Raw genomic sequence first — 26,438 nt, 5'->3', positions numbered from 1 at the left:
AGGCCCTCATGCATGGCATATTAGATGTTGCTAAAGTCGAGTTGTATTTATGACTGACGTTCATGGTCGAAGACCTTAGACAGTTATGTTAGAAAACGATACTTTTTTTTTAATCGCTAAAGTTGTTATTTTATTTAAAATATCCTACTTTATTTATCCTTTCTATTGTATTTCATCAGAAATGCATTACTTGAATTCATCATTTTTTATGGAAAATAAATAACTACTTATTTTGTCCGCGTTACTGGCGTTGAAAGTTCGTCACAGTATTACGATCTTCTGTCTAATTTAGCGGAACAGAAAGACTCCACCCACACAAGAATTACTATCAGTTGTTATATAATTGTTCACAAATATGATCCGGAAATTCCGCCTCAATGAATCACCTTAGCGTTTAGCCATCACAATCGGTCTGCAAGGCAATACAAACTGAATTCTACTTCTTTAGATTCAATGCTCTAATTTAATTTATTAGATCGCGGAAGTTTCGTTTATAACGAATATATTAACATAACATTATGTGTATTACTTTAAACACACACGAGTGTATATCGAATATTGTTTTACATGTGAAAATAAACTTACTATCTTAAACATTTATCGCAGATGCTTATACTTAAAGAGAATAAGATGCCTTTTTACTACTAAAACGCAAATATGCTTTAAATATGGCGAGCTTCATTTTCTTAAATCTTTACTTAAATTTCTTACCTTCAGAAGCTTCCATGCACACCTCCCCCTTTTTCGCTAACCAAGGGCCTAATAGGGGTGAGGATATAGCTACCCTTGGATAGCGAAGAGGCTCTCCCTTGTCGAATCCGACACAGAAAGAACTAATTATCATTGATAACAAATACTCTTTTATGACAAGTTTAAATAAAACTGATCTCGATAGTAACGGTTTCATTTATCAAACGTTTAAGACTCTGGACAATTTAGAGTTTGAAATATCGTATAGAAACTATACCAATTGTTGAAGACGGCAGTTGTGCTCTAAACGTCTTTTTGTATTGTGTCGTTATGCTGCTCCCCCTATAACAACAAGAGTGCACACGCTGAAATGTCTCGCCTTCTATACTAATCATTGATATTATGTTGATAGTCCTAAGTATAAAGCTAAGCTTTATTACAACTGTCACATAAACAAAACTCAAAAACTTAACTTTGACCACTGAACCATGAAAATGAGGTCAAGGTCACATGACATCTGCCCGCTAGACATGTACACCTTACAATCATTCCATACAACAAATATAGTAGACCTATTGCATATAGTATGAGAAAAACAGACCAAAACACAAAAATTTAACTATAACCACTGAACCATGAAAATGAGGTCAAGGTCAGATGACACCTGCCAGTTGGACATGTACACCTTACAGTCCTTCCATACACCGAATATACTAGCCCTATTGCTTATAGTATCGAGGTCAAGTGAAAACTGTCTGACAGACGTAAGGACCTTGCAAGGTACGCACATATCAAATATAGTTATCCTATTACTTATAATAAGAGAGAATTCAACATTACAAAAAATTTGAACTTTTTTTCCAAGTGGTCACTGAACCATGAAAATGAGGTCAAGGACATTGGACATGTGACTGACGGAAACTTCGTAACATGAAGCATCTATATACAAAGTATGAAGCATCCAGGTCTTCCACCTTCTAAAATATAAAGCTTTTAAGAAGTGAGCTAACGCCGCCGCCGCCGCCGCCGGATCACTATCCATATGTCGAGCTTTCTGCAACAAAAGTTGCAGGCTCGACAATAACATTATCTCAATATCTCATTTGAATTCTGATTTAAACATGGCAATAATTTCCGACATGCACTTGCTGTACCCCTATTTTTGACATTTTTACCTATAGTATGTCTGTTTGTTTTGTTCACACATCGTTGTCAATATACTGGATTATTATGCGACTGTCATATAAGTAAGAGGTCTACCTATCTAAAACAAGAGTGCACACACTGAAATGTCTCGCCTTCTTTACTAATCATTGATATTATGTTGATAGTCCTAAGTATAAAGCGTTATTACAACTGTCACATAAACTTAACATTAAACAAGATAGTTAAACAAAGACCAATGAACCATGAAAATGAGGTCAAGGTCAGATGAACCATGCCAGGCAGACATGTACAGCTAACAATGCTTCCATACAACAAATATAGTTGACCTATTACTTATAGTTTAAGAAAAATAGACCAAAACACAAAAACTTAACACTGTCCAATGAACCGTACAATTGAGGTCATGGTCAAATAAAACCTGTGGGACTGACATATAGATCATAATATATTTCCATACACCAAATATAGTTGACCTTTGGCATATAATATTAGATAAAAAGATCAAAACTTAAAAACTTAACTTTGACCACTGAACCATGAAAATGAGGTCAAGGTCACATGACATCTGCCCGCTAGACATGTACACCTTACAATCATTCCATACAACAAATATAGTAGACCTATTGCATAAAGTATGAGAAAAACAGACCAAAACACAAAAACTTAACTATAACCACTGAACCATGAAAATGAGGTCAAGGTCAGATGATACCTGCCAGTTGGACATGTACACCTTCCAGTCCTTCCATACACCAAATATACTAGCCCTATTGCTTATAGTATCTGAGATATGGACTTGACCACCAAAACTTAACCTTGTTCACTGATCCATGAAATGAGGTCGAGGTCAAGTGAAAACTGTCTGACGGGCATGAGGACCTTGCAAGGTACGCACATACCAAATATAGTTATCCTATTACTTATAATAAGAGAGAATTCAACACTACAAAAATTTTGAACTTTATTTTCAAGTGGTCACTGAACCATGAAAATGAGGTCAAGGACATTGGACATGTGACTGACGGAAACTTCGTAACATGAGGCATCTATATACAAAATATGAAGCATTCAGGTCTTCCACCTTCTAAAATATATAGCTTTTAAGAAGTGAGCTAACACCGCCGCCGCCGCCGCCGGATCACTATCCCTATGTCGAGCTTTCTGCAACAAAAGTTGCAGGCTCGACAAAAACCAGGTTTAATTCACAAATTTCTACATAAGAAAATGCCTTTACCAAGTCAGGAATATGACAGTTGTTATCATTTCGTTTGATGTGTTTTCACTTTTGATTTTGCCCTTTGATTACGGATATTCCTTTTTGATATTTCCTTAAAGATCAGTATTTTTGTTATCTTACTTTTAAATAATGACTGACTTTCCTGACAGCTGTCGCCGTGATGTAGTGGTTAGTGCATCGGACCACTAACACAAATGTTCCTGGTTTGATTCCCGTCTGGGATGAAAATTTTAGGGACTGAATTTTCGGCGCTCCCTTGACACCATTTGCGAGTATGGTCTTGAGGAAACGATGATAGTCCGTCGGAAGGGGACGATAAATGGATGACCCGTGTTAAGAGAGAGCCATATCTCTTGCACGTTAAAGACACCCTTGTAGATTTCGAAAAAGAGCAGGCTAATGCCGCAAAAAGGCAGCACTCGCACCTGCAAAGTGGAAAGGGATTAATATAAATTGCAAAATTTGTTTCCCAATCCACTATAATTAAATATGTTTAAAACTAAACTTTAAACTCCTGACAGCTTTATTTTTAAATGAATAAAATGACTAGGCGTATAAACTATGTTACAAAGTTCAAAGCAAAACAAACTTTCAGTCATCTTTGTTAATCACACTCAAACTGTTACCACGACAGTCACATTCCTTATTAGGAAAAGTACATAAAAACCTGGCACCCACACTAACTATTCCGCTTGATTCCAGCAGGATTATAAGAAAGCTTAAAGCACATATAATGTAGACGAACGCATGCGTATATATTAACGTCCAATACACATTAAGTTCTCACGAATCTGTGTCCATGGATTCTCGATGATTATATTCACATGTCCTCCATCTGTACACGTGGTGACCTATTTAGACTTTTTGGCAGCTGTTGGACCATCTAAAAAAAAAGAAATGAAACCTTCCTGAATGTAAATGTATTAGACCAAATTTATCGCACAAGACCTGTGTTCCTTAAAAAAAAAACTGCACTATATATCACGACAAATGGTATAATTTGCTTGACACTATTATTGACAAAATAAAGAAAAGAGAATAATGGGTAGTAAAAAATAATTAATAGAATAGAAAATAATATGTAAAACCAGATGCTCCGCAGGGCGCAGCTTTATACGACCGCAGAGGTTGAACCCTGAACGGCTGGGGCAAGTATGGACACAACATTCAAGCTGGATTCAGCTCTAAATTTGGATTGTGATTAAATAGTTGACACAGCATAGGTTTTGGACACAGAATGAATGTGGTCTAATGAACTTAAAATAATTTTTTCGTCTTTGAGCAATCACTATGCTGTTGAATATTAATCCTCTCAACAAAATGTTTGAAGAATTTTCTTTTTATTTATGAAATCTGAAATGAGAAAAATTTAACCCCCCCCCCCCATTTTTTTTTACATCCCCCTTTCCCTTTTTTCAAAACTGATCTCAATTTAAATTTCTAATGGAGTTTGCAACAATAACTACTCATTTAATTACATCATAAAATATTAAAATGTAACAAAAAGTGCTTGTTATCACTGAATGGTAAAGATTGTTTTAATTTATCAGTTGGTAGTAAAAGTGAATATACATTGTGTATTGTATAAAACAATGATTTAAGTTGATTCAACTACTATTCTGGACAAAGAAAGATAACTCCAATCAATTGAAAATTTCTTGCTATTGCACAATTAGATATTTCTTGCTATTGTGCAATACTGTGCAATTGAAAATTTCTTGTTATTGCACAATACTGTGCAATTGAAGATTTCTTGCTATAGCTGAATACTGTGCAATTGAAAATTTCTTGCTATTGCACAATACTTAATATAATAATTTTGGATCCTGATTTGAACCAACTTGAAACTGGGCCCATAATCAAAAATCTAAGTACATGATTAAATTCAGCATATCAAAAAAGCCAAAGAATTCAATTTTTATTAAAATCAAACTTAGTTTAATTTTGGACCCTTTGGTATTTAATGAAGACCAATTTGAAAATGGGACTAAAAATTAAGTATCTACATACACAGTTAGATTTGGCATATCAAAAAACCCCAATTATTCAATTTTTGATGAAATCAAACAAAGTTTAATTTTGGACCCCGATTTGGACCAACTTGAAAACTGGGCCAATAATCAAAAATCTAAGTACATTTTTAGATTCAGCATATCAAAGAACCCCAAGGATTCAATTTTTGTTAAAATCAAACTAAGTTTAATTTTGGACCCTTTGGACCTTAATGTAGACCAATTGGAAAACGGGACCAAAAATTAAGAATCTACATACACAGTTAGATCCGGCATATCAAAGAACCCCAATTATTCAATTTTTTATGAAATCAAACAAAGTTCAATTTTGGACCCTTTGGGCCCCTTATTCCTAAAAACCTGTTGGGACCAAAACTCCCAAAATCAAACCCAACCTTCCTTTTATAGTCATAAACCTTGTGTTTAAATTTCAAAGATTTCTATTTACTTATACTAAAGTTATGGTGCGAAAACCAAGAATAATGCTTACTTGGGCCCCTTTTTAGCCCGTAATTCCTAAACTGTTCAGACCTCAACTCCCAAAATCAATCCCAACCTTCCTTTTGTGGTCATAAACCTTGTGTTTAAATTTCATTGATTTCTATTTACTTATACTAAAGTTATTGTGCGAAAACCAAGAATAATGCTTATTTGGGCCCTTTTTTGGCCCCTAATTCCTAAACTGTTTGAACTAAAACTCCCAAAATCAATCACAACCTTCCTTTTGTGGTCATAAACCTTGTGTCAAAATTTCATAGATTTCTATTTACTTAAACTAAAGTTATAGTGCGAAAACCAAGAAAATGCTTATTTTGGCCCTTTTTGGCCCCTAATTCCTAAAATTTAGGGACCAAAACTCCCAAAATCAATCCCAACCTTCCTTTTGTGGTTATAAACCTTGTGTTAAAATTTCATAGATTTCTATTCACTTTTACTAAAGTTAGAGTGCGAAAACTAAAAGTATTCGGACGACGACGACGACGACGCAAGACGCAAGACGACGCAGGACGACGACGCCAACGTGATAGCAATATACGACGAAAAATTAAAATTTTTGCGGTCGTGTAAAAATGGAGAAAATGGCATAAAAAAAGAAATAAGACCCCCTCCCTAACTCGAATAATTCAAGCCCTTTCCGTGCCCGATTTTCTCCCACACGTTAATGCAGCTTCGTAGATCAGCGGAATATAACGACTGAATTATTCGTGTTAACCCCTCCCCAAACCCAGATATGTCTGTCTGACATGATCAGTCTATGGTGCATTTTATGTCTTAGTGCGTTTTATGGCTGGTTGACTGGTTGACTAGTTGGCTGGTCAAAATGATAATTGAAGTTGACAGGGAACAAACAAAATACATATATGTCAATAGTACACGGATGTCCCGATCGCACTATCATTTTCTATGTTCAGTGGACTGTGAAATTGGGATCAAAACTCTAATTTGGCATTAAAATTAGAAAGATCACATCATAGGGATCATGTGTTCAAGTGGATTGCACTTCATCTTCATCAAAAACTACCTTGACCAAAAACTTTTACCTGAAGCGGGACAGACGGACGACCAGACCAGAAAACATAATGCCAATGAAAGGGGCATACAAAACCTGCCACTGGTTTTATTCAGAAATTTCGTGACAATGTTATCATAGTAATGGATGTAGTTATATTATGACTTTGTTGTTTGAAAGCAACTTCGTCATTACTAAAACTACATTGTAATAAAACGGGCACAATATAACTTATTAATAAAGACATGAAAGATGTCATCGGCTTAATTACAAGTTTTTCTTATTTTCTATTTACAGGGCATGCAAATGACTCTGTGCTTCATCCATCATATTGTTTTTAATTGTCTACTTGCTATATAGTTCTTAGAGTACACGAACTACATACATTTTCATGTTATAATATATATATATATATTATAGATGATTTCGAATTGGTGGCGAAGGATGTAAGCTCTACTACTATATTGTATATGGGACATTGAGGGAGCCTGAAGACCCCCCTCTTTTTTTTATTCTTTTTTGAAAACTTGTTGGAAATATAAGTTAGTCCATCTCAAAGTCGCTCTTTTTTGCTACATATATATAACCTGTATGTTAATTTACCTTTAGAAGCGTCCGATTTTCTTTTCTCTGCTGGTGGTTTACTACAATGCTTCAACAAGTCGGCTTCAAGTTTATCTTGATCTTTATCCTGCAGATCGGAATATCCTTTAATTATCTTCTCCGCCGCTTTTGAGCCATCAATTGACTTTAAATTTTCATTGTCCTTCCAAATACAGTCATAATGATACCACGCTGTGGCACCGAAGTTAGCCTTTCCTGTGAATCCAACACGGAGTGCCCCTTTGTCGATACCTTTTGAACAACCTTTGCAAGAAGATTTGGCAGACTTAGCATATTCTGTAGCCATGGGTAATGGTCTTTCTTTGGCTGCAGCGACTGCCTTTTCGGCGGCTTCTTTGCAATATTTAGGCAAGTCCGCATCTAGTTTCGTTTTCTCATCTTCCTTCAAATCTGAATATCCCAGAACGATGCTTTTTGTTGTTTTAGAGCTGTCGATTGATTTGAGATTTTCGTAGTTCTTCCAAATACAATCATAATGGTACCACGCAGTTGTGCCGAAATTAGCCTTGCCGACGAATCCTATACGGAGTTCTCCTTTCGCTATATTCTTCATACAGCCTTTACATGCAGACTTCGCTGATTTAGCATATTCGGCGCTCATAGGTTCTGAAGCCATCTTTTCAAAATAAACAACCAAGGCGATGCAACATGTGTTGGGTAATACACAATGCATATACGATTATGATAAGGATTTTTGCAGAAAATAACACATGTGAACGATCAATACATAATATTTACGGTTGGTTAACACACTTTATTTATTAGACAGATCGGCCTTACAGGTGTACATACTTACCTTATTAATACAGAAATATATATACTTACTACATATATATCATCTTTCAAAAGTAAATTGAAAAATATAATTGTTATTTAATGATTGCATGATCATCATTCATTAAAACGAGATTAAAACTAACAAACTCAAGACAAGAAATTAAAAATTTAAGAAGGTTGAAGTTTATAGCCAAAGTATTTTATGTTTTCTATAGGATTTCTTATAAACTAATCTTTATTTAGATCGCTGCTATGATCTAATCCGAAATTTTCAATAAATTTATTAAGAAATTGACTGCAATCGTTTCGTAGTGTGCTTCCTCCTAACCATATAATTACGGACGACCTATCAAGTTTTGGGTGCATGGGAAGAGGCAAAAATAAAATAAAATGTGTTTCCTTTGGTAAAAAAATAAGACAAATGTCTGAACTGTGGATAGGGAAATTTACGAGACTACTTTTAGACTTGAAAATTCAGTGGTATAAAGATAAAGATAAGATAAAGATGGTATAGGCAGTTAGTTAAAGCAGAGATAATTAAATGTCTCTGGTAAGACCTTAAGGGGTTATAAAGTAGTTTACTGTCTAATGATATTAACAGAAGGTATTTATTAATTTATATTTGAAGGAAGTTGTACCAATAACTGATACGATTTTGGGACTTAACTATAAAGTAATTACAACAACCTTGTTTGTCCTTTTCTTTTAGTGAAGACCAAGTTCCTGATTGGATATTTTGTCATCCTCATAACCTTTGTAGTACTATGTGCTTGTTTTCACATTTAAAATGTACTAAGTACATGGAAACTCATTATCACAAAGAGAGAATGTAATTAAACTTTGTTCATGACCTAATGGGTGCTCTCTATCACGTCCGCGTCTTAAATATATAATTAAACGATGGTGATAGTGTCAGTCATTTCCAAAATTAGTGTCATCCAGATGGATATAATTATGTTGTTCCTTAGTTTGTTAAATAAGAAATACCGTGACAGAGACGCATATTTCACTGTAACATAAACTTTGTAATATCTCAAGGTTTTCTATAATATGTTAATCAGATTTTGAATAAAATAGCGTATATATTCACTCGAAGAAAAGTAATATTTTCATGTAAAATTATGAAAAAAATAGTTGATGTACAAATAGTTTTGGCAAGGAGGTTATATCTCATATAGCCTACTTGGTTTAAGAAAAAAACTCATTTAAATAGTCATTTAAAACATGAAATTTTCTAAAAATATGAAATTAAACAATTACTGTTTTTTCCACGCCAAAAAAGGTTTTTAATTTGAACTTTGAAAAACTGATATGCACTTTAGCATCTGACCTCAGAACGTGATCAAATTAGTTTTAATTTATTTATTATTTAGAGGTTCTGCATATAGGAAGGGCGGATGACGGGCAAGAATGTTTGCTGACAATATACCATAAGGGTATGTTGGGTGGGACATACATTTTGCATGCAACAGGCAATCAACCGTACGGACATTCAGCGAGTTGTTGTTACAGTTCGTTTACCTGTAGCGAGCGTAAAACTATCTCCATCTCACTCACTAGATACAAGAGCCATCTAAGTAATTGCCTCCCTACAGACCGGGCGTGTACATATCAACAACCCAAACAGACAACCCACTTTAGCAAGGGTTTCATGGGAATCGATATTTTTTTTTTTTTTTTTTTTGCTAAAATAGCATGAATCTGCAGGAAGGTAAGTTATCCTATCCGAAAATATCATTCTGAATTTGACTCTGATCACAAGTCTTGAAAGTTCTGACTACTATACAAAAGCAGTGTGCTTAAAGAAGAAACATCAAATAACAATTTCAAAATCTGAAGCTTGTCCCAGTCTTTGAACGAACAAACTTCCTACCACACTTGATGTGAGCCCGATACTACGAGACCTTAGAGGCGGTTAGGACGACATGGAACAGAAACCCTTCATGGATGTGTTAGAAGAAAAAAAAACTTTCACTCAATAGATACTATTTAAATTAATAATAGAGTAAAAACAATTTTATTCTTAAAAAATAACAAATAAATATATATAATTGCATATAAATCATGGATCGAAGATAAATTCTTCTGCGTTTTTGTGTTTATCGGATGATGACAAAGAGGTATACATTCCAACATGGTAGAACAAGTTCGGTTCGATCTGGTACGCTGGGATACCAGTCACATTTGTAAAGTTATATATGGCCAAGTCCGTATGTAATGCCTTGTGTTTCACCGATAAAAAATCAATTAATGCCGGAATGAATTGCCTTGTATACAACATCGCTTGCGTACAGCACCCAGGTGAATTCCTCAAAGAATATAAATATTTAGAAATTCTATAAAATTCAAACACGTTTTGTCTTCCAATGATAAGAGCAGCTGTAACAAACAGCCAAGCACCACACGAAAAATACATCACTTGTAAAAAGTATGACTTCGTTCTACATGTAATAAATTGGATAGCGACTGCCAATCCCGCCCCAACACACCCTACACTTATAATCTCTAGTATCCGGCTAGATTCATACGCATATCCTTGCCATCTTTGTGGATAGTACAACTTAATGAAAGAGTAACGTCCCTTATTTTTACTCTTTATATATAGTATTTTGTTTTTGAGCACTTTTAATGTATCTTCCCGAGGAAGAGCATCGTCTTCTATTAACAGTACATAACTAGCACCAAGTGAATAAGCCGATTCTAAACAGTACATATAGTCTACAGTCTCTTTATCATATTTACTATTATATCTTCTTTTTGCATACATACTAATCCTGCTACTATTAATGGTTATTGGTAAAGAGGATGCTCCATATCGCTCCACTACCGGAATAAACGGTTTAAGGTTAACAATTTCTGTATAGTTTTCAGGATGTAAGTCTACATTGCATATCATCATGGTTTTCTTCGGGAAGACAAGATCATTTACAAAAAGTTTATGTGTGGCTGATATGGACTGTAATACGTATCCAAGGCTACTTGCATCATACGCTTTTCTTTTGACGGTTACTATGACTATTGCAAGTTCCGGTCGGCTGTCGTAGTTCGGCTGCTGAGTTTTATTTAATCCATCTAAATATTGATGGGCCTTGAACAAGCGTTCACTATTTAATTGCTTTGCAAGTTTAAAAACATCGTTTTTAGAATTAAATAAATGGTAAACTTTCGAAAAGGGCTTGTTGTTTGCGTAAAGGATAGAGAGCAGTATGCAGACTGACGTTGCCGTGAGTATTAGAACAATATTGCGCATGATCTTTGGAAGTTGAACCATCCTGAAAGCCCAACATCTGTGTTTTTTCATTGATCAATAAACTTTTGATACGTTCCATTACTTGGTGGTCTCTAATTCAAAAGCCCTGGAAAATACAAAGTTTAAATTCTGTTATACCTGTTCTTACAAAGAAATGCAGTTTAAAGTCGTTTCATTAAATAAAGACAATAGTTATCAAAAGTACCAGGATTATAATTTAGTACGCCAGACGCGCGTTTCGTCTACATAAGACTCATCAGTGACGCTCATATCAAAATAGTTATAAAGCCAAACAATACAAAGTTGAAGAGCATAGAGGATCCAAAATTCCAAAATGGTGTGCCAAATACGGCTAAGGTAATCTATTCCTGGGACAAGAAAATCCTTAGTTTTTCGAAAATTTAAAGTTTTGTATCAGGAAATTTATAAAAATGATCACATTATTGATATTCATGTCAACACCGAAGTGCTGACTACTGGGCTGGTGATACCCTCGGGGACGAAACGTCCACCAGCAGTGGCATCGACCCAGTGGTGTAAATAGTTATCAAAAGTACCAGGATTATAATTTAGTACGCCAGACGCGCGTTTCGTCTACATAAGACTCATCAGTGACGCTCATATCAAAATAGTTATAAAGCCAAACAATACAAAGTTGAAGAGCATAGAGGATCCAAAATTCCAAAAAGTTGTGCCAAAAACGGCTAAGGTAATCTGTTCCTGGGACAAGAAAATCCTTAGTTTTTCGAAAATTTAAAGTTTTGAAAAGCCATGCCAAATCTAAATTTGTAGCCAATTTACAACTGTTTTCCGACACTTTTGCAACTGTAAGAATATATTAATTCTGGAGGTAAATTTTTAAAAAGGGAGATTGCTTAACGAGACAAATATATCACCCAGAGTCCAAAATGCCTCTGAAATGATTGGCAGAAAATAAACTGAAAGCACCGGACTTGATATCCCAGCAGACTTTATATATCTTAAGCCCTCGATTTTACGTCAACAGCGCTTGACTTTACAAATTATTTCCCCTATAGAGAGCTAGGATAGAACGGATCGTAATCCTGGAATAGCAACGATTTGTTTATTATTTTTTTCTTAATTTAAACCCCAGTGGAAAGTAGTTAAGGCCTTTGCTAGACGAATTTTACAATAAAGGAAAGTGAAACAAGAAAGGTCATGGAAAAGATTAGGGGAAAAAATGAGCGAAAATTAAGACTTTCACTAAAAAACAATAGTTTTTATGAGTTGATTAAAATATCTTGATTTCCAACAGGAAATCCACGAAAGCCATCGTTGCTCCAGTCACATACGATTTTATGGACTTTACCCGTCTGATTTTAAGGTTTCTGTAATAACACTTTATACTCAGTACTTGGAGTACAAAATGTGAGCTCGAAACCAAAAATCAGGTACATGAATCGGTCGAACTGTTAGTCTGAGTACAAAAATGTAAGGCCTTGTGTTTTCATTCAAAAAACGTTTCCAGACAAACTGTGTACGAAAATGCTTAAATATTGTTTTTGTTTACTTAAATAAAGTAAAAAAAGCTTTCGAGTCATCACTGCCTGCCTTTATTTTAATAATGTTGAAGGGTTGAGATGACACTAAGATTTCTTGCTTTAATATGAATTTATTTTTCTTTGTTGATTGAATGGGCCTGAAAGACCTGTCTGATTTAGCTGGGTACATGCAATCCGTACCTATTTATATTTCTTTGCTAAAAAGAAAAGTTTGTCACAGGTTTTTTCCCATCAGCATTACTAGCTGAGCCAGGAGCACACTACCAAAATGCTATTCAAACCAAACAGGACCTTACTAATGCTTAATATATTCAATCAATATATTTATTATTTCACTAGAGTGTTAAAGGCTTTTAACTTCGTCAAGTGTAAGAGTGTAAAATTAAATTGGATTTTTTGGGGGAGAGGAAAGGGGGGGGGGGTCATTTTAAGTCCTTTCAAAAGTGGCCATGGTTGCAAATTAGGTCTCTTATAGAGTTTTTTTGATTTATGAATCAAATCTGATTGAACATTTTGCAACAGTCTCTGTCTGTTTTAAATATTATATCCATCTAGAGTTATTTGCTCCTGACGAAATTCATGACACAGATACTGATGAAAAATTTCTAAATCTTGGTCATTGTCTCTAGGCACTGTCCTTTTTTCTTTATCATTGTTTTATAGACCTACTGATCATGGGTATAATTATACTGTTGCTGTGAATTCATTCATATTGAAATAGTGTATACATATTTCCATTTGCTAGCTATGACAGCTTGAATGTTGTTTTATTTTTATTTCCTTTTTTTATTCAAATTTTTACCTAAGACATTTTTCAAAACATACTGCATTGTTTATGTGGGATCTTCTTGGAAGTAAAGTGGCCAATATTACACTACAGTGGTAGATGGCATGATGTTTGTATCAGCAGATTGATAAGTAATGGTTTCTGTACAATGTAGTAACTACTCAACTGTATTGTTTTACATGTATCTGTGTTTTGACATTTGAAAATCTGTATTATAAAGTATAAATGTGCATTTCATAAATAAATCAGAGCTCCAGATAAGCTGCGTATTTGCGTGATCACGCAATACAAATAATTAAAAACCCAATGCAATTGTCCATTGCAGGGTTCAATAACCCAATTAATTCAAAGGAAAACTCAATTATATGCCAAAACCATGAGTTTTCAACGCTTTTATTCTCTATCGTTTGCGTTATTAACCCTTATCAGTTTACAGTCTTCGCGTAATTCTATTTTTATCATATATAAGTTGTGACAAAATACAAAACTGCCAGGCATATACCTTAAGGAACTCGGTGGTGAAAAACCCAATTTGATATTTGCTTGAGGGGGTGAATTAAAATTGATAATGCAATTCAAAAACTTTATCACCCAATTACATAAGAAAATGGTGGGTAAAAACCCCAATTTGTGAATTCTTATCTGGAGCTCTGAATAAATTAATAAATAAATTAAATAAATTCCTAATCCTGAAGTGATTTTAATGGTACAATCTTTAAGAGCCAGCAATTTTCATACCATAAGGGTGCCTGCTCCAGTCATTCCTTATATATATAATTTACAAATTTTTAAACACTAAAGGAGGGGCCAGTATCACTGAGATATACATCAGTTTAGACACTTGTCAGTGTCGTCTATTGTTAAAACAAGTATGACATAAAACACATTTGTTCAATTTACACTTTTTCATAATTACTAACTGCTTAATGTTGCTGGATTATATTCTTAAAACTATGAAGAACTGCCCACTGGTGTTTGTTCCATCTAACTAACGTTTTAAATGGCCCATATTTATTTATTTATCTTTCTGTATCTGTATCTGTATGTATACGGTGAAGACACCAATTCTGGTTTTTACTCAACGCAAGGATTTGTATAGTATAATACAAATCCTTGCTCAACGGGAGAGAGAGACACCTATTGACGGTGTTGGAGAGCGCCTTGCAGCTCCCTCTATACCACTGGGGTAAATGTGATCTCCGTAACTGCAGTTACGTATATCCAAAGATGGCGGACGATGTTTCTGGTCAATATTTTATTTGTCAATTGTGTTATAATTCTGTATTATTCTTCAGTATTTCGTGTCTTATCTAAAGTATTACTAAGTTTGAAACTTACATACAACGTTTTCTTGTCATAGTTCAACCGCTAAATGGAGAAATCATCAAATAAAAAAATCCCGAGGATATGGGTAACTGTAAATGTTGATATCCGTAACTGTAATAAATGGTTATAGAAGGATATCCGTAACTGTTGAATTTTGTTGTTTTTGCTTCATTCATTATCCTCGATTAAATAGTTTGACCATCATTTATTTCGGAAATAAATCTGTCATAATTTCGTCAAAATAGTTATCAAAGGTACCAGAATTATAATTCAATATGCCAGACGCACGTTTCATCTTCATAAGACCCATCAGTGACGCTCATATCAAAACATTTAAAAAGCCAAAACAAGAACAAAGTTGAAGAGCATTGAGGACCCAAAATTCCAAAAAGTTGTGCCAAATACGGCTAATGTAATCTCAATCTAATTAAAACCTGATCTCTCATCGCTCCCATTTTCTGATATGTCGCGCGGGAGCAATGAGAGATCGGGTTTTAATTAGATTGATTTAATCTACTCCTGGGATAAGAAAATCCTTAGTTTTTCGAAAAATTCAAAGTTTTGTACACAGGAAAGTTATTAAAAAGACATATAACTGATATTCATGTCAACACCTAAGTGCTGACTACAGGGCTGGCGATACCCTCGGGGACGAAACGTCCACCAGCAGTGCATGCCATGGCATCGACCTAGTGGTGTAAAAAGTTATCAAAGGTACCAGGATTATTATTAAATACGCCAGACACGCCTTTTGTCTTCATAAGACTCATCAGTGACACTCATATCAAAACAGTTAAAAAGCCGTTTGAAACAAGTACAAAGTTGAAGAGCATTAAGGACCCAAAATTGCAAAAGTTGTGCCAAATACGGCTAAGCTAAATATATGAAATCATCGGGATCAAAAATAATATGTCCACAATGTTCTAACAACATTAGAAAAAAAATCTACTGTTTAAGATTTCTTCACACTTAATCCCTTGGATGCGGGATGTGCATTAACTGATAAATTAGTCTTAGATGCATGATTTTTTAATTTTTCTTTTTGGCTTTGAAATAGCTTTCAGTACTTGCGACTACTCCCAGATCTTAATTTAGTGACTGTTTAATTTTGGGATTTTGTTTTTGGGATGTACAAGTACCCTCCCACGTTCACTTTTTTTTTGTGTACAAATTATTTTTAATTGTATCCACCTGATGAGTTAAGCCTTTTCAACTGATTTTTTTAGCTTTCTCTTATGTTGTACTGTTACACCACTGTCCAAGTCAGTGGAGCATTGGACGCCAGTTAACATGTTTATCATCGCCACATCCAGTATTTGCCTAGGTCTGACACCAATCAGGAGCCTGCAATGCATTGGATGTGATTTGTTGCTGTGTTTTTCGTTATTTATAAAAAAAAATGGCACCTAAATAAGGCCTAGACCATTAGTTGACTTGTTTGAATTATATTTTATAGAATACTATGCGGTATGGGCATTGATCAATGTTAAATGTCGTATGGTGACCAAAATAATAATTTCTGTGTCAGTTAGTCTCTTGTGTCTCTATTACAGTGGTACCACATTTTCTTTATATTAAATATATGTTCAGGAAGAGAAAAAAATATAGATACAGTAGGTAAGTCTTGCATCAGAGGCCGTCCCGGATGAAGGTAAAAGAAATTTGGACTACCACGGGTATGGCAGATTGGATAGGGACGGGAGTCTGTCTTTGCCACTGGCCATTTATGGACCCCTCAAAGATTTGTTACAAGGGTTATTAACCTATCTACAAAGAGCACGGAATTCTCTCAACATGTGGCATCTGAATTAACGTCCCTATTCTGACCAGAAGTGGATGCGTACTTGTGCATCCTGGACAGCAAAAACTGATACAACACTATGGCTATAATTTAAGGGGAGGTAGACCAATGGAGACCATTTTTCCAACCGCAGTCACTCTTGGGGGTCTTGAAATATTGTGTTAATGTACTTGTTGTTTATCATCTGATGTACGTGATTTTGTGCTACTTTGTTTTGTCCAAATGTTTATTGTTAACCTTAACTCTATAGTACTGTTTGATTATTTTTTGGGGTGGCTCAGTATTCATACATACAGCCATTGTACTACGGTGCTATGGTCAATTTGTACTCTTGCCCTCAAATTTGTTTTATGAACTCTATCTTTAACGTGTGTATATGCCATTTTGTGTTTCTCTGTTGAAATAATTGTTAATCGTGTAATAAATTTTAAAATTATGTTGACTTAGATGCATCGTTCCCCAAATTTTGATTTCTGACCTATCATGTCTGTTTGCTTTGTATTATTGTAAATATAATGGAATCCTATATGACTATCATACAAGTTAGGGGCTTAGCTAGTTATACAGCCAGCTTATACTCTATCATTTTCTACTTAAGGAAATGTTTGTGCCAAATTAAGAATATGACAGTTGTTATCAATTCGTTTGGTGTTTTTTTAGATTTTTTTTTCTCATTTGCTTAAGTACTGTCCGTTCTCAATTTTACTTATATTTCATCTATAATAAGCTATCCAATCCTTTAGCTCACTATGCATGCATGCTGCTGACAATATAGAAATTAAAAATTGGAAGCCTGATCATTTTTTTCCATAATAATTTAAGACTTCGAACTTCGAAGATCATTTCTGATTCATATTTATTACACTTTTAATAACCGGAGACATTTATTTCATTTCAAACATGATTGAATTATTTAAAAATAAAATCAGTTACTCTACGGATATCAATACTTCCAGTTACGTATATCATTAAAAATTTATTAACTTCAGTTACCCATATCATCACGATATTTTAAATGGCTGTTTTCTCCATTTAGCGGTTGAATTATGAATTAAACACTTAGTATTTCAGTTTCAAATATTGTAATACGTTATAAAAGACACGAAATACCGAAGAATAATACAGAATTATAACACAATTGACAAAAGAAATATTGACCAGAAACATCGTTCGCCATCTTTGGATATACGTAACTGCAGTTACGGAGATCACATTTACCCCAGTGTATACTGTACATGTATAATACTTTAATACATGTACTTGCTCTGCTGATAACAACACAGAAAGATCCATTTTAAAAGCCTGTCCACTAGTGTCCCCTAAAACTAAGCAATCAATTAATCAAGAGTATGCATCCAGGATTTCCCTTGGGTAGAACTTTAGCAACATACCAGCAATCAAGTCCTTGATCTTGTGGTTGTTTGTTATGACTGTATTACACCAGTATTATAAATTGTATCAGTATTGTATATGTCTCTGATTATATTCATGTCCTGTTTAGTGTGATATATGTTGATAAAACTGAATTATGAGTGAATCCTTGTCATTACCCCTTGATGGACCTCTATTTATTGTATAGGTGTATTTAGTGGCCAATATTTTGAGCTGTTGTGATATTGACCAGAGACATATTGTGTATACTACAGTTAGTGACAGAGCTCAAGTGAGAGAGTGATCTGTGAGATCAGTGATTCTACAGAGCTCTTAGACAGCTAACGATCATCAGATCATAACAGGACTTGCGCCCGGATGCATCAGACGATCAGTCATCACACAGTCGGTTTAACATCATAAAAATGTTAATGGAAAATGTTGAAAGTTTCCATATTCTGCTATTAAATTCAAGACAAAGATTGGTACCACTCCGCTAACTTAGTCTACTTGCTTTAATAAAAGTATAATAGAAGGAACTTACATTTTTGTGACTTTAACATAAGTGTTTCGTGATTAAGAACGCCCTATATTGTGACCTCTTTCGTCACTGAATTAAAAATGAAGAATCGGATTCGATCTAATTCCGTAAAAAAAAATACGAAAAGTGCCTATATGTCTGTTTTTTTTAAGGAGCGCCCAGTATAGGCAAGCGCTTGCGAAGAAACACAATCATTTTGTGAATTTGGAGGTATAGAAGATTTATTGTAATATTTTACATGTATGTTCGTACTTAATTGAGAACATTACTGTTTGCAACTGTCCTAAGTCAGGAATCTGATGTACAATAGTTGTCGTTTGTTTATGTAATTTATACGTGTTTCTCGTTTCTCATTTTTTATATAGATTAGACAGTTGGTTTTCCCGTTAGAATGGTTTTACACTAGTAATTTGGGGTTCCTTTATAGCTTTTTTGTTCGGTGTGAGCCAAGGCTCCGTGTTGGAGGCCGTACATTGACCTATAATGGTTTACTTTTATAAATTGTTATTTGGATGGAGAGAACGTTGTCTCATTGGCGCTCACATCACATCTTCCTATATATCTATTAGAATGCAAAAAATAAACCGCTTTTCTTTACAAGAATCTGAAAAAAAGATACTGGGAGAGAATTTAACTTTACTCTTCAAGTATACTTCACATGTACCTGTGTGGACAACTAAATCAAAAATAAAAGTAAAAAAATCGTTATAGAGAGAATGCGATAATTTTGTTTTATTATTGAGATCGAGATCAGAGTCTTGTATTATATGTCTCTGTTGAGATGAAATGATCCTGTTTTGAAGGAAAAAAACGCAATCTTAGTAATTTTAGCGCTGCCAAAATAAACCTGAATGATTCCAACTTGATGTCCTATTAATGCCTGCTTCCATCCGCAGACGGCAACGAATATCACGGTCGGTTTTCATTTTAATTCCTCATTCCCCGGTTGCAAAAAGTTCTCAAGAGCTTAATCATTGATGCGTGTATTGTTTCAATGTGAACCGAATCAAACCAAAACTTTCGTATATGTTGTATTTTTGTATTTATATTGTATTTCATGTAAACATTTATATTTGTGTGTTGTATAATTAAAGAATATTTTATAAAAATTCTATTATTGGTGCGTATAAACTTTTTATCCTACAATGTAGCATGTATCATAAAACAGCTGTATTTGACTTCGGAATAAAACGTATTATCGTAATATAGTATTTAAATACACATTTTAATGATTAACAGCTAAGAAAAAAACTACAAAACTTAACGATGTTTTTTTTCGTCTTCAAAACTGTCAACGAGTCGCATGAAATAAACAAAACAAAATGGCTACAACTGTTGTCATGAGATCGGTTAATCCTGTTTGTTAGCTTCTCAGAATTTCTTAAACTGAGAATCCACATCATCATACCCGGCATCGGTTTCATTGGTAGCGCTATACATGCGGTACACAACAGGAATTCCCATGAATACCTTTTTCTTTGTGTGTGGCCACAAGAAAACGTATGCCACAATCAGTGGTCGTTCGCCACTTCCATCTTGAAGTTCAGGACTGGCTTTCCATAACCTCTCCTTGTGAACTTTAGCGAAAGCCTCGCAGGTCATACGGAGGAGTATTTTAACAATGTTAGTGGTTTCTCTTGATTCAAAGTCATAAGGATACGTTCTATCGCTTGCAATGATTGCATCTGTATATTTATCCAGAAGGCGGTTCCAAACGACCTGTCCAAGATAATCATTGTTATACCGTATAGCAACTTCGAGAACTCTTCGATAAACATTTTTAGTTTTAGATGTTTTGAGTTCATGTTGGGCCAGCAGATACATGAGGTCTGTATCCTTTGTTTCGGCGGCATAGTGGAGAGGACTTTTGGCACTGTTGTCTATCATATCGACCGAGGCTCCAGACTTTAAGAGTGTGTCCACCATACTTATCTCTCGTTGTTCTACGGCATAAAATAAGGGTGATTTCCCTTCATCATCCTGAACATCTAGGCGAGAACCTTTCCTGATCAGATCATTAGCAGTGGCAACCAAACCTTTACAAGCTGCGACATGGAGAGGTGTCTGGCGATTTCTGTCTGCAGTTTTGACAGAGGCTCCATAATTCATCAAAGCATGAACTATAAAATCATGACCATGCTCAATAGCTAAGAACATTGGTGTCCGAAGATTACAATCTAAGGCGTCTAAAGTTGCACCTCGCTGGACTAAGAAGTCGATTATAGAGATATATCCAAGTTCTGCAGCGTAGTGGAGAGGTTTGCGCTGTTTTCCGTCACTCTGATTTACTGGTGCGCCATGCATCACAAGAGATTGAGTGATCTGCAGGTAATTTTTTTCCACTGCATAGTGAACCGGGGCCTTCATATCAGAGTCCATAGAATACACGGATGCTCCAGTCCGCAGGAGAAGGTCCACCATCATTTTCCTTCCGTCTTCAGAGGCACAATGTAATGGCATCCTTTTACGTTTATCCGCGCAGTTAACGGACGCACCTCTATCAATAAGCTCTTTGGCGGCGGCCACGTAACCATGTTCCACTGCATAAAATAGTGGAGCCTTAATTCTGTTATCTATCATGTTAACAATAGATCCAGATTTGATAAGAACCCGCAATGCCGGAAGTTGGCCATACTCAGCTGCGTAATGGAGCGGTATTTTCCCGTTGCTATCTTGCGAATTTACCCTCGCTCCAACTTTCAGTAACTGACCCATAAGAATTGTGTCCCCACATATTGCTGCGCCATGAAGTGTCGTCTTTTTCGTGTCGAGGTCAAATTCATCTTCGTCGTCGAGGAGTTGGTCACCATTCATACGTTTATCTGCGGGTGCAGTTTCTAGAAAGAAAAGTTATTTAAATATTTCTAAAAGCTATGTTCTAAGTCATATTAGAGCATTTCATTTTTCAGTCGAAGATTTTCATTTTGAAAAACAGATATTTTTGTATAAAGTTACATGTGGTGCTTTGTGGCAAATGAATTTAGACCCTCAGTATTTCGCTTTTGATTTGCTACTGTAGGGACAAAAGTAATGATTTGCCTGGCTTTAGGTTGGACCTTTGTGAACCGAACATAGATTAAGGAAGTCATTTTTAGAGCGCTGTGACTAGATGTAAGGGTATATATTATGTAAAATGACAATGGTCATGGACACTATAAGCAAGCTCCGATTGAAGATGATCATGCCATCATTTGACTCATTTTGGTCTTTTGTGAAGACTTGTCTCATTCGCCATCATACCACATCTTCTTTTTTATATATTCAATTTCTAAAACAAATGATATTTTTTTCGCACAGATACGAAAGAGAAAATTCCGTTTTTTTCTATTCCAAAAGTTTATAAGGGCATAATAATTAAGATAGTGTTGATGGCCTTACTTTGACCTATAGTTGTTTACTTTTTATACGTCGTGACTAGGATGGAGAATTGTCTCATTGACACTCATACCACATCTTCTTATATATATATATAATCTTAAGTTGAGAAGTTAAATGACTTTGTACTTTTTTCTGTAAATTAGTATACACGTTAATACATCATCACACTTTTTATCTACACTTTTTGTAAAGCTATTCATACTTGGTCTAGGTGACGACCATCTTCCTCTGTTACTTGTAAAAATGTCTGCTCCTTTGGTATTATTAGAATGGAGAACACGTTCAATGGTCTCGTGTGCTACTTGGCACTTAACATTGGTTTCCTGTGCTTCAAGTAACGAATCTTCACATCTTTTTAATTCGTCATCGATATTCATTTTTCTCTCTAATCTTGATGAATTCTGAGAATCAAATGACAGATCGGCCATTTCAAGATTCCCGATGTCCCCTGTAAAAAAGATAAAACTTTTATCACCTGATATCACACTCAGTTATTGTGTTGTCAAAATTTATTTATTCTGTCTAACAGAAGTTCCCCTGGAAACTTTGTTATAAACACTGGCATAATACTTGTTCCTGTTAACGTTGGAACAAATAGTAAATATCATTCATACCGTTTGCAACAAATATTGTAACTTTTGTTCCAGTGTAAATTAGATTACAGAATAATTCTTTCATTCGGAACTTATAAAATAAATGAATGAACTTATATGTTTCTCGACATCGTGATTTGTGTTACTCTATTCTAAGTTTGTATGAAGCGATTTATAAACGGATGTTTGTGTTTTCGTCGTTTTTTAATGATTTGGGCAGCTTTTCCTCGTCTTTTGAGCGCTGATTCTCCCATTGGTATCTTCCGACTTTCTACAGTATTTTGATTTAAATTACTGAAAATTAAGAAATTTTTGCGTGAATAAATAATTGCGATCGTTGAACAATGGACAAATATGTGAGTTTATATTGCGCTTTCTAGAATTGCTATACATGCACTGCAAATAATGATGTCAAAATTTAAAATGAGAGTTTGTACTTGTGTGAAACCTATATCTGCAACAAATATTTCTGAATTCACTGCGATTTACATTGCATTGGCCTTTTTGTTATTTTTATGATGGATTGAACTGTTTTCGTAGAAAGTTTTGAAACTTTTTGTGATTAATTGGCCTTTGTTTTGATTCTAACGTCATTGACGAGTCTTATCTAGACTCATGTTGTGCACGTCTTGTATAAACATTTTTTAATTATAAAATTATGAATCTGGTTAAGATTTAAGTAAATTATGGGGGACACAAGTTGCCGTTATATACATCCACGTCTTGATATCTAAAAAGGAAGAGCAGAGCAGATTACCAAAATATACTAAAACCATCAGAAACGAAGTCGGAGTTGAAATATAAAATATACTTAATCTACCAGAGTTCAAACGACGAAGATAACACTAGTTTGTTGTGTTGTTCGGTTGCTGTATAAAGATTGACATAATAACGCGTTAGCTTTGAGCCATGCATAAGAACAGTTTTATGTCATGCAGTAATTATGAACGAATATTCTGATGATGTGAAAAATGCGGTTGATGCAATATTAGTAAGCCATACTGTTAGATGCTATTAGATGTTCAAATGACATGACACCAAACGGACAGGCGTTCATCCATACAGATATAGGTTGTTAATATTCTGAATGTTAGTGAAATGGAGCAATATACCTGTACTAATACTGCTGATGGATCCGGATGAGGAATCGAGAAACCCGAAAGGTGCACTTTTTCTGGATGCCATTGACCTATAGCTTTCAAATGAAGAATGTGTGCATTATGTGAATAGCATGAACATGAGTGAAATGTGAAAAACCGCCTCACGCCAATTTAACAGATACAAAATCTTAAATGTGTGAGTAATGGTAGTTCTATAACTAAGATGAGTCAATGAGGCCTAAATAAGAAATACCAGATTCGCAATTATGTAGATGAGTCCCTATATAGTTCATCAAGAAGATATATGGGCTAGAAGTTCAGTAAAAATAAAGTTATAATTTAATTATGACCCCCCCTCCCCTTCCCCAAAAAATAACCGACCTTGTCCCCATCTTTTAATCAGAAGACTTTAATGATGAGTTTAAGGCTTTGAAGTCATGATATTGATTTTTCTTCTGAACTGTAGATTCGTAATTTGCAATGGCTACAAATGAAGAGCCCTAGCCTTATCTGAAACAACCTTTGCGCCCTAAAACAGTGTAACCATAAGATTATTTTTGGTATCACACTGACCAAACTATGCAGTGACCAAACGGTTGAATATAGGACAATGTCCGCATACTAGTATATATTTTTTAAAACAAATACTGCAGTCGGAAGATGATCGACTGATATATAGACTGATTCTAGAGTCTAGTTTTATTATAGATGAGCACCAAGAAATGACATGGTCTGGATATATCCAGTCTAACAAGATTTTTTTTTTTTTGGAAATGTGTTGTTTATATGCTGTGTCGTGTTTTGGTTGAGAAAATTTAGATATAAATAGTTAAATATAACTACAATCGTTTTATAGAATTGGGCATAATAAGCACATGTAAAGCTATATATCTTCCCCATGTTTAGCCGTATATGAATGAGATGGATTGTTGTTGTTTGCTTTACGTCCATTGTCTATGAATGAAAGGTTGATAAGCTGAATGTCGAGTTTACCATTGAATTAGGAACAAAGATGGTGCATTTCGTCATATTGTTTATATTTTTTCCATACGTATTTTTGTATCTTATATATATGATATACAGAGGTACATGCCTTTGTATCTTTGAAATTCTGAAAATGAAATTCTAATGATTTTTTTATGGAAGAACTTAAGGGTGACATGTATCCGTGAAGTGTCGATGATATATATATCTTTGAAATAATTTCAGTTTTAATCGAAATGATGTGTGCAAAGCCCGAAAAACAAGAAAATAGATTTTGAACGACGTGCACTTTAAGTAAACAATTTAGAAAAACAAACAGACATAACCGATAATACTTATTTTAAACAACTCACCTTTTAATTTTGTTTAAGATCTAGTATTCATTATTATATTGTAACATTAAATAATAATTGCTGACTACGTTATTATTTAGAATATTCCTCAGTTAAGGGGTTTTGGGTTCCGGTTTTATACTTTGTGACTATGTAAAGAACTATTGTTAAGTAATCAAATTTATCGATGATTAGTGTCATAATTCCATTGTTTTAAGATATATGTTTATGGCTAATATCCAGGTTGTTTGTCTATCTTGTATTGTATAAATTGACAACGTTTGTAAGATCATTGTGTCTTATTTTTGTATGTTGATGTTCTTTCAACCATTTTAACAGTACCAAAAATGAATAAAACATTCGTGACGGGGCGGGAAAAAAGGGGGGTTACTGTAAATCAAACTGTTTCTGTCACTTTTTCTTTGGATCGCTTTGTAATGATAATCCTTGTTTTATTTTTATGTTATGATCAGAACGGAGCACATGAGATATTTCGAATATTTTCAGAAAACTTGGGAAAATGCATGCCTTCTATAGTCGCTATTGAATTGCTTCTTTTCACTATTGCATTGTAAAACTTAATGGTGATACTTTCTTTTAAATATAATTTGTGAGAAAAACTGTTAAAGTATTTCGTTTTTAGATATCAAAGTGATAAATTTGGTTACAAAACAAAAAAATAGGTTTAACCGAATCCCGCGTATTCCAGAAATGTCTGAAAATAAAATTTACCGCGATGATAATGATGATTTCTGTTGAGGGGGGAATTACTTTCTACATATTCAATTCAAAAGAAAATTTTGATTTGTTTGAAATCAGACAAGATTTTATTTATTTCAGAACAAGAATGAAATTTTCTTGAATAAATGTATGGGCTCTGGATATATATATATATAGTCATGATAGTTACGCATGCGCTTTTAAATTCCATATATTGTGTATTTGTTATTGATTTTTAGTTTAAATGTAAACAAAACGCTTCAATTGGTTTACAATTTCCTTAAACTTTTGATCTTGATCTTGATATAGGAAGATTTATATAAACATTCAATTTTGAACAAGACTTGAATCACATCAGTATATATTTTATCGACTATTTACTGCAAATAATTGGAAAAAAGGTTTGCGTCCATAGCAACAACCTATTCCAACAATATGTAAGTAATGTATTTGTTCATTTTATTTCCGTAATTAAAAATAGCGTGACTATCATGTTAGATATTTACAACTTCCTTTTAGACTTATTAAGTAACAGCTTATAATGTAAGTTGTGTTCTTGACAATGGCAGTATGTTCACAGTCCTTCACACATGCAGCAAGTGTTTTGTTTTTTTGGACAATCGGTTGGATAATTAAATTCTATATATATATCATGCATGTATTTGGTCGCTTGTGTAGAGTTGGCTCATTGGCAATCATACCACATCTTCTTTTA

At 34.4% G+C, this 26,438-nt stretch overlaps 2 protein-coding genes and 1 long non-coding RNA gene across 6 annotated transcripts; all 3 read right to left on the bottom strand.

The window, feature by feature from the left end:
• Nucleotides 1–3,599: 3,599 nt before the first annotated feature.
• Nucleotides 3,600–7,905, bottom strand: LOC143069445 (uncharacterized). The gene is made up of 2 exons (XM_076244083.1): nucleotides 7,220–7,905; nucleotides 3,600–3,977 (listed from the first exon to the last, which is right to left on the bottom strand). Exons 1-2 carry the CDS (start codon nucleotides 7,854–7,856, stop codon nucleotides 3,946–3,948), a joined length of 669 nt encoding a protein of 222 aa, XP_076100198.1. The 5' UTR covers nucleotides 7,857–7,905; the 3' UTR covers nucleotides 3,600–3,945.
• A 2,097-nt stretch (nucleotides 7,906–10,002) lies between these two features.
• Nucleotides 10,003–18,684, bottom strand: LOC143069444 (GPI-N-acetylgalactosamine transferase PGAP4-like). Of its 3 annotated transcripts, none has more exons than XM_076244079.1 (2): nucleotides 18,620–18,684; nucleotides 10,003–11,373 (listed from the first exon to the last, which is right to left on the bottom strand). In XM_076244079.1, exon 2 carries the CDS (start codon nucleotides 11,316–11,318, stop codon nucleotides 10,080–10,082), a length of 1,239 nt encoding a protein of 412 aa, XP_076100194.1. In that variant the 5' UTR covers nucleotides 11,319–11,373; nucleotides 18,620–18,684; the 3' UTR covers nucleotides 10,003–10,079. The 3 variants fall into 3 exon arrangements, with proteins under 3 accessions (XP_076100194.1, XP_076100197.1, XP_076100196.1); XM_076244082.1 differs by lacking the exon at nucleotides 18,620–18,684 and adding an exon at nucleotides 18,096–18,114; XM_076244081.1 differs by lacking the exon at nucleotides 18,620–18,684 and adding an exon at nucleotides 14,571–14,699.
• Nucleotides 18,685–20,585: 1,901 nt separating this feature from the next.
• LOC143069443 (uncharacterized) lies at nucleotides 20,586–25,137 on the bottom strand. 2 transcript variants are annotated; one of them, XR_012976398.1, is made up of 4 exons: nucleotides 25,025–25,096; nucleotides 23,700–23,782; nucleotides 22,197–22,442; nucleotides 20,586–21,453 (listed from the first exon to the last, which is right to left on the bottom strand). It is a non-coding gene; the product is annotated as an uncharacterized LOC143069443 (long non-coding RNA). The 2 variants fall into 2 exon arrangements; XR_012976397.1 differs by lacking the exon at nucleotides 23,700–23,782 and having other exon boundaries at nucleotides 25,025–25,137.
• Between the last annotated feature and the right edge of the window lie 1,301 nt (nucleotides 25,138–26,438).

This window comes from Mytilus galloprovincialis, chromosome 3, assembly GCF_965363235.1.
Source record: "Mytilus galloprovincialis chromosome 3, xbMytGall1.hap1.1, whole genome shotgun sequence".
Classification (NCBI taxonomy): domain Eukaryota; kingdom Metazoa; phylum Mollusca; class Bivalvia; order Mytilida; family Mytilidae; genus Mytilus; species Mytilus galloprovincialis.
Note: the sequence above shows the minus strand (reverse complement) of the source record. Positions and strands in the feature narration are given on the sequence as shown.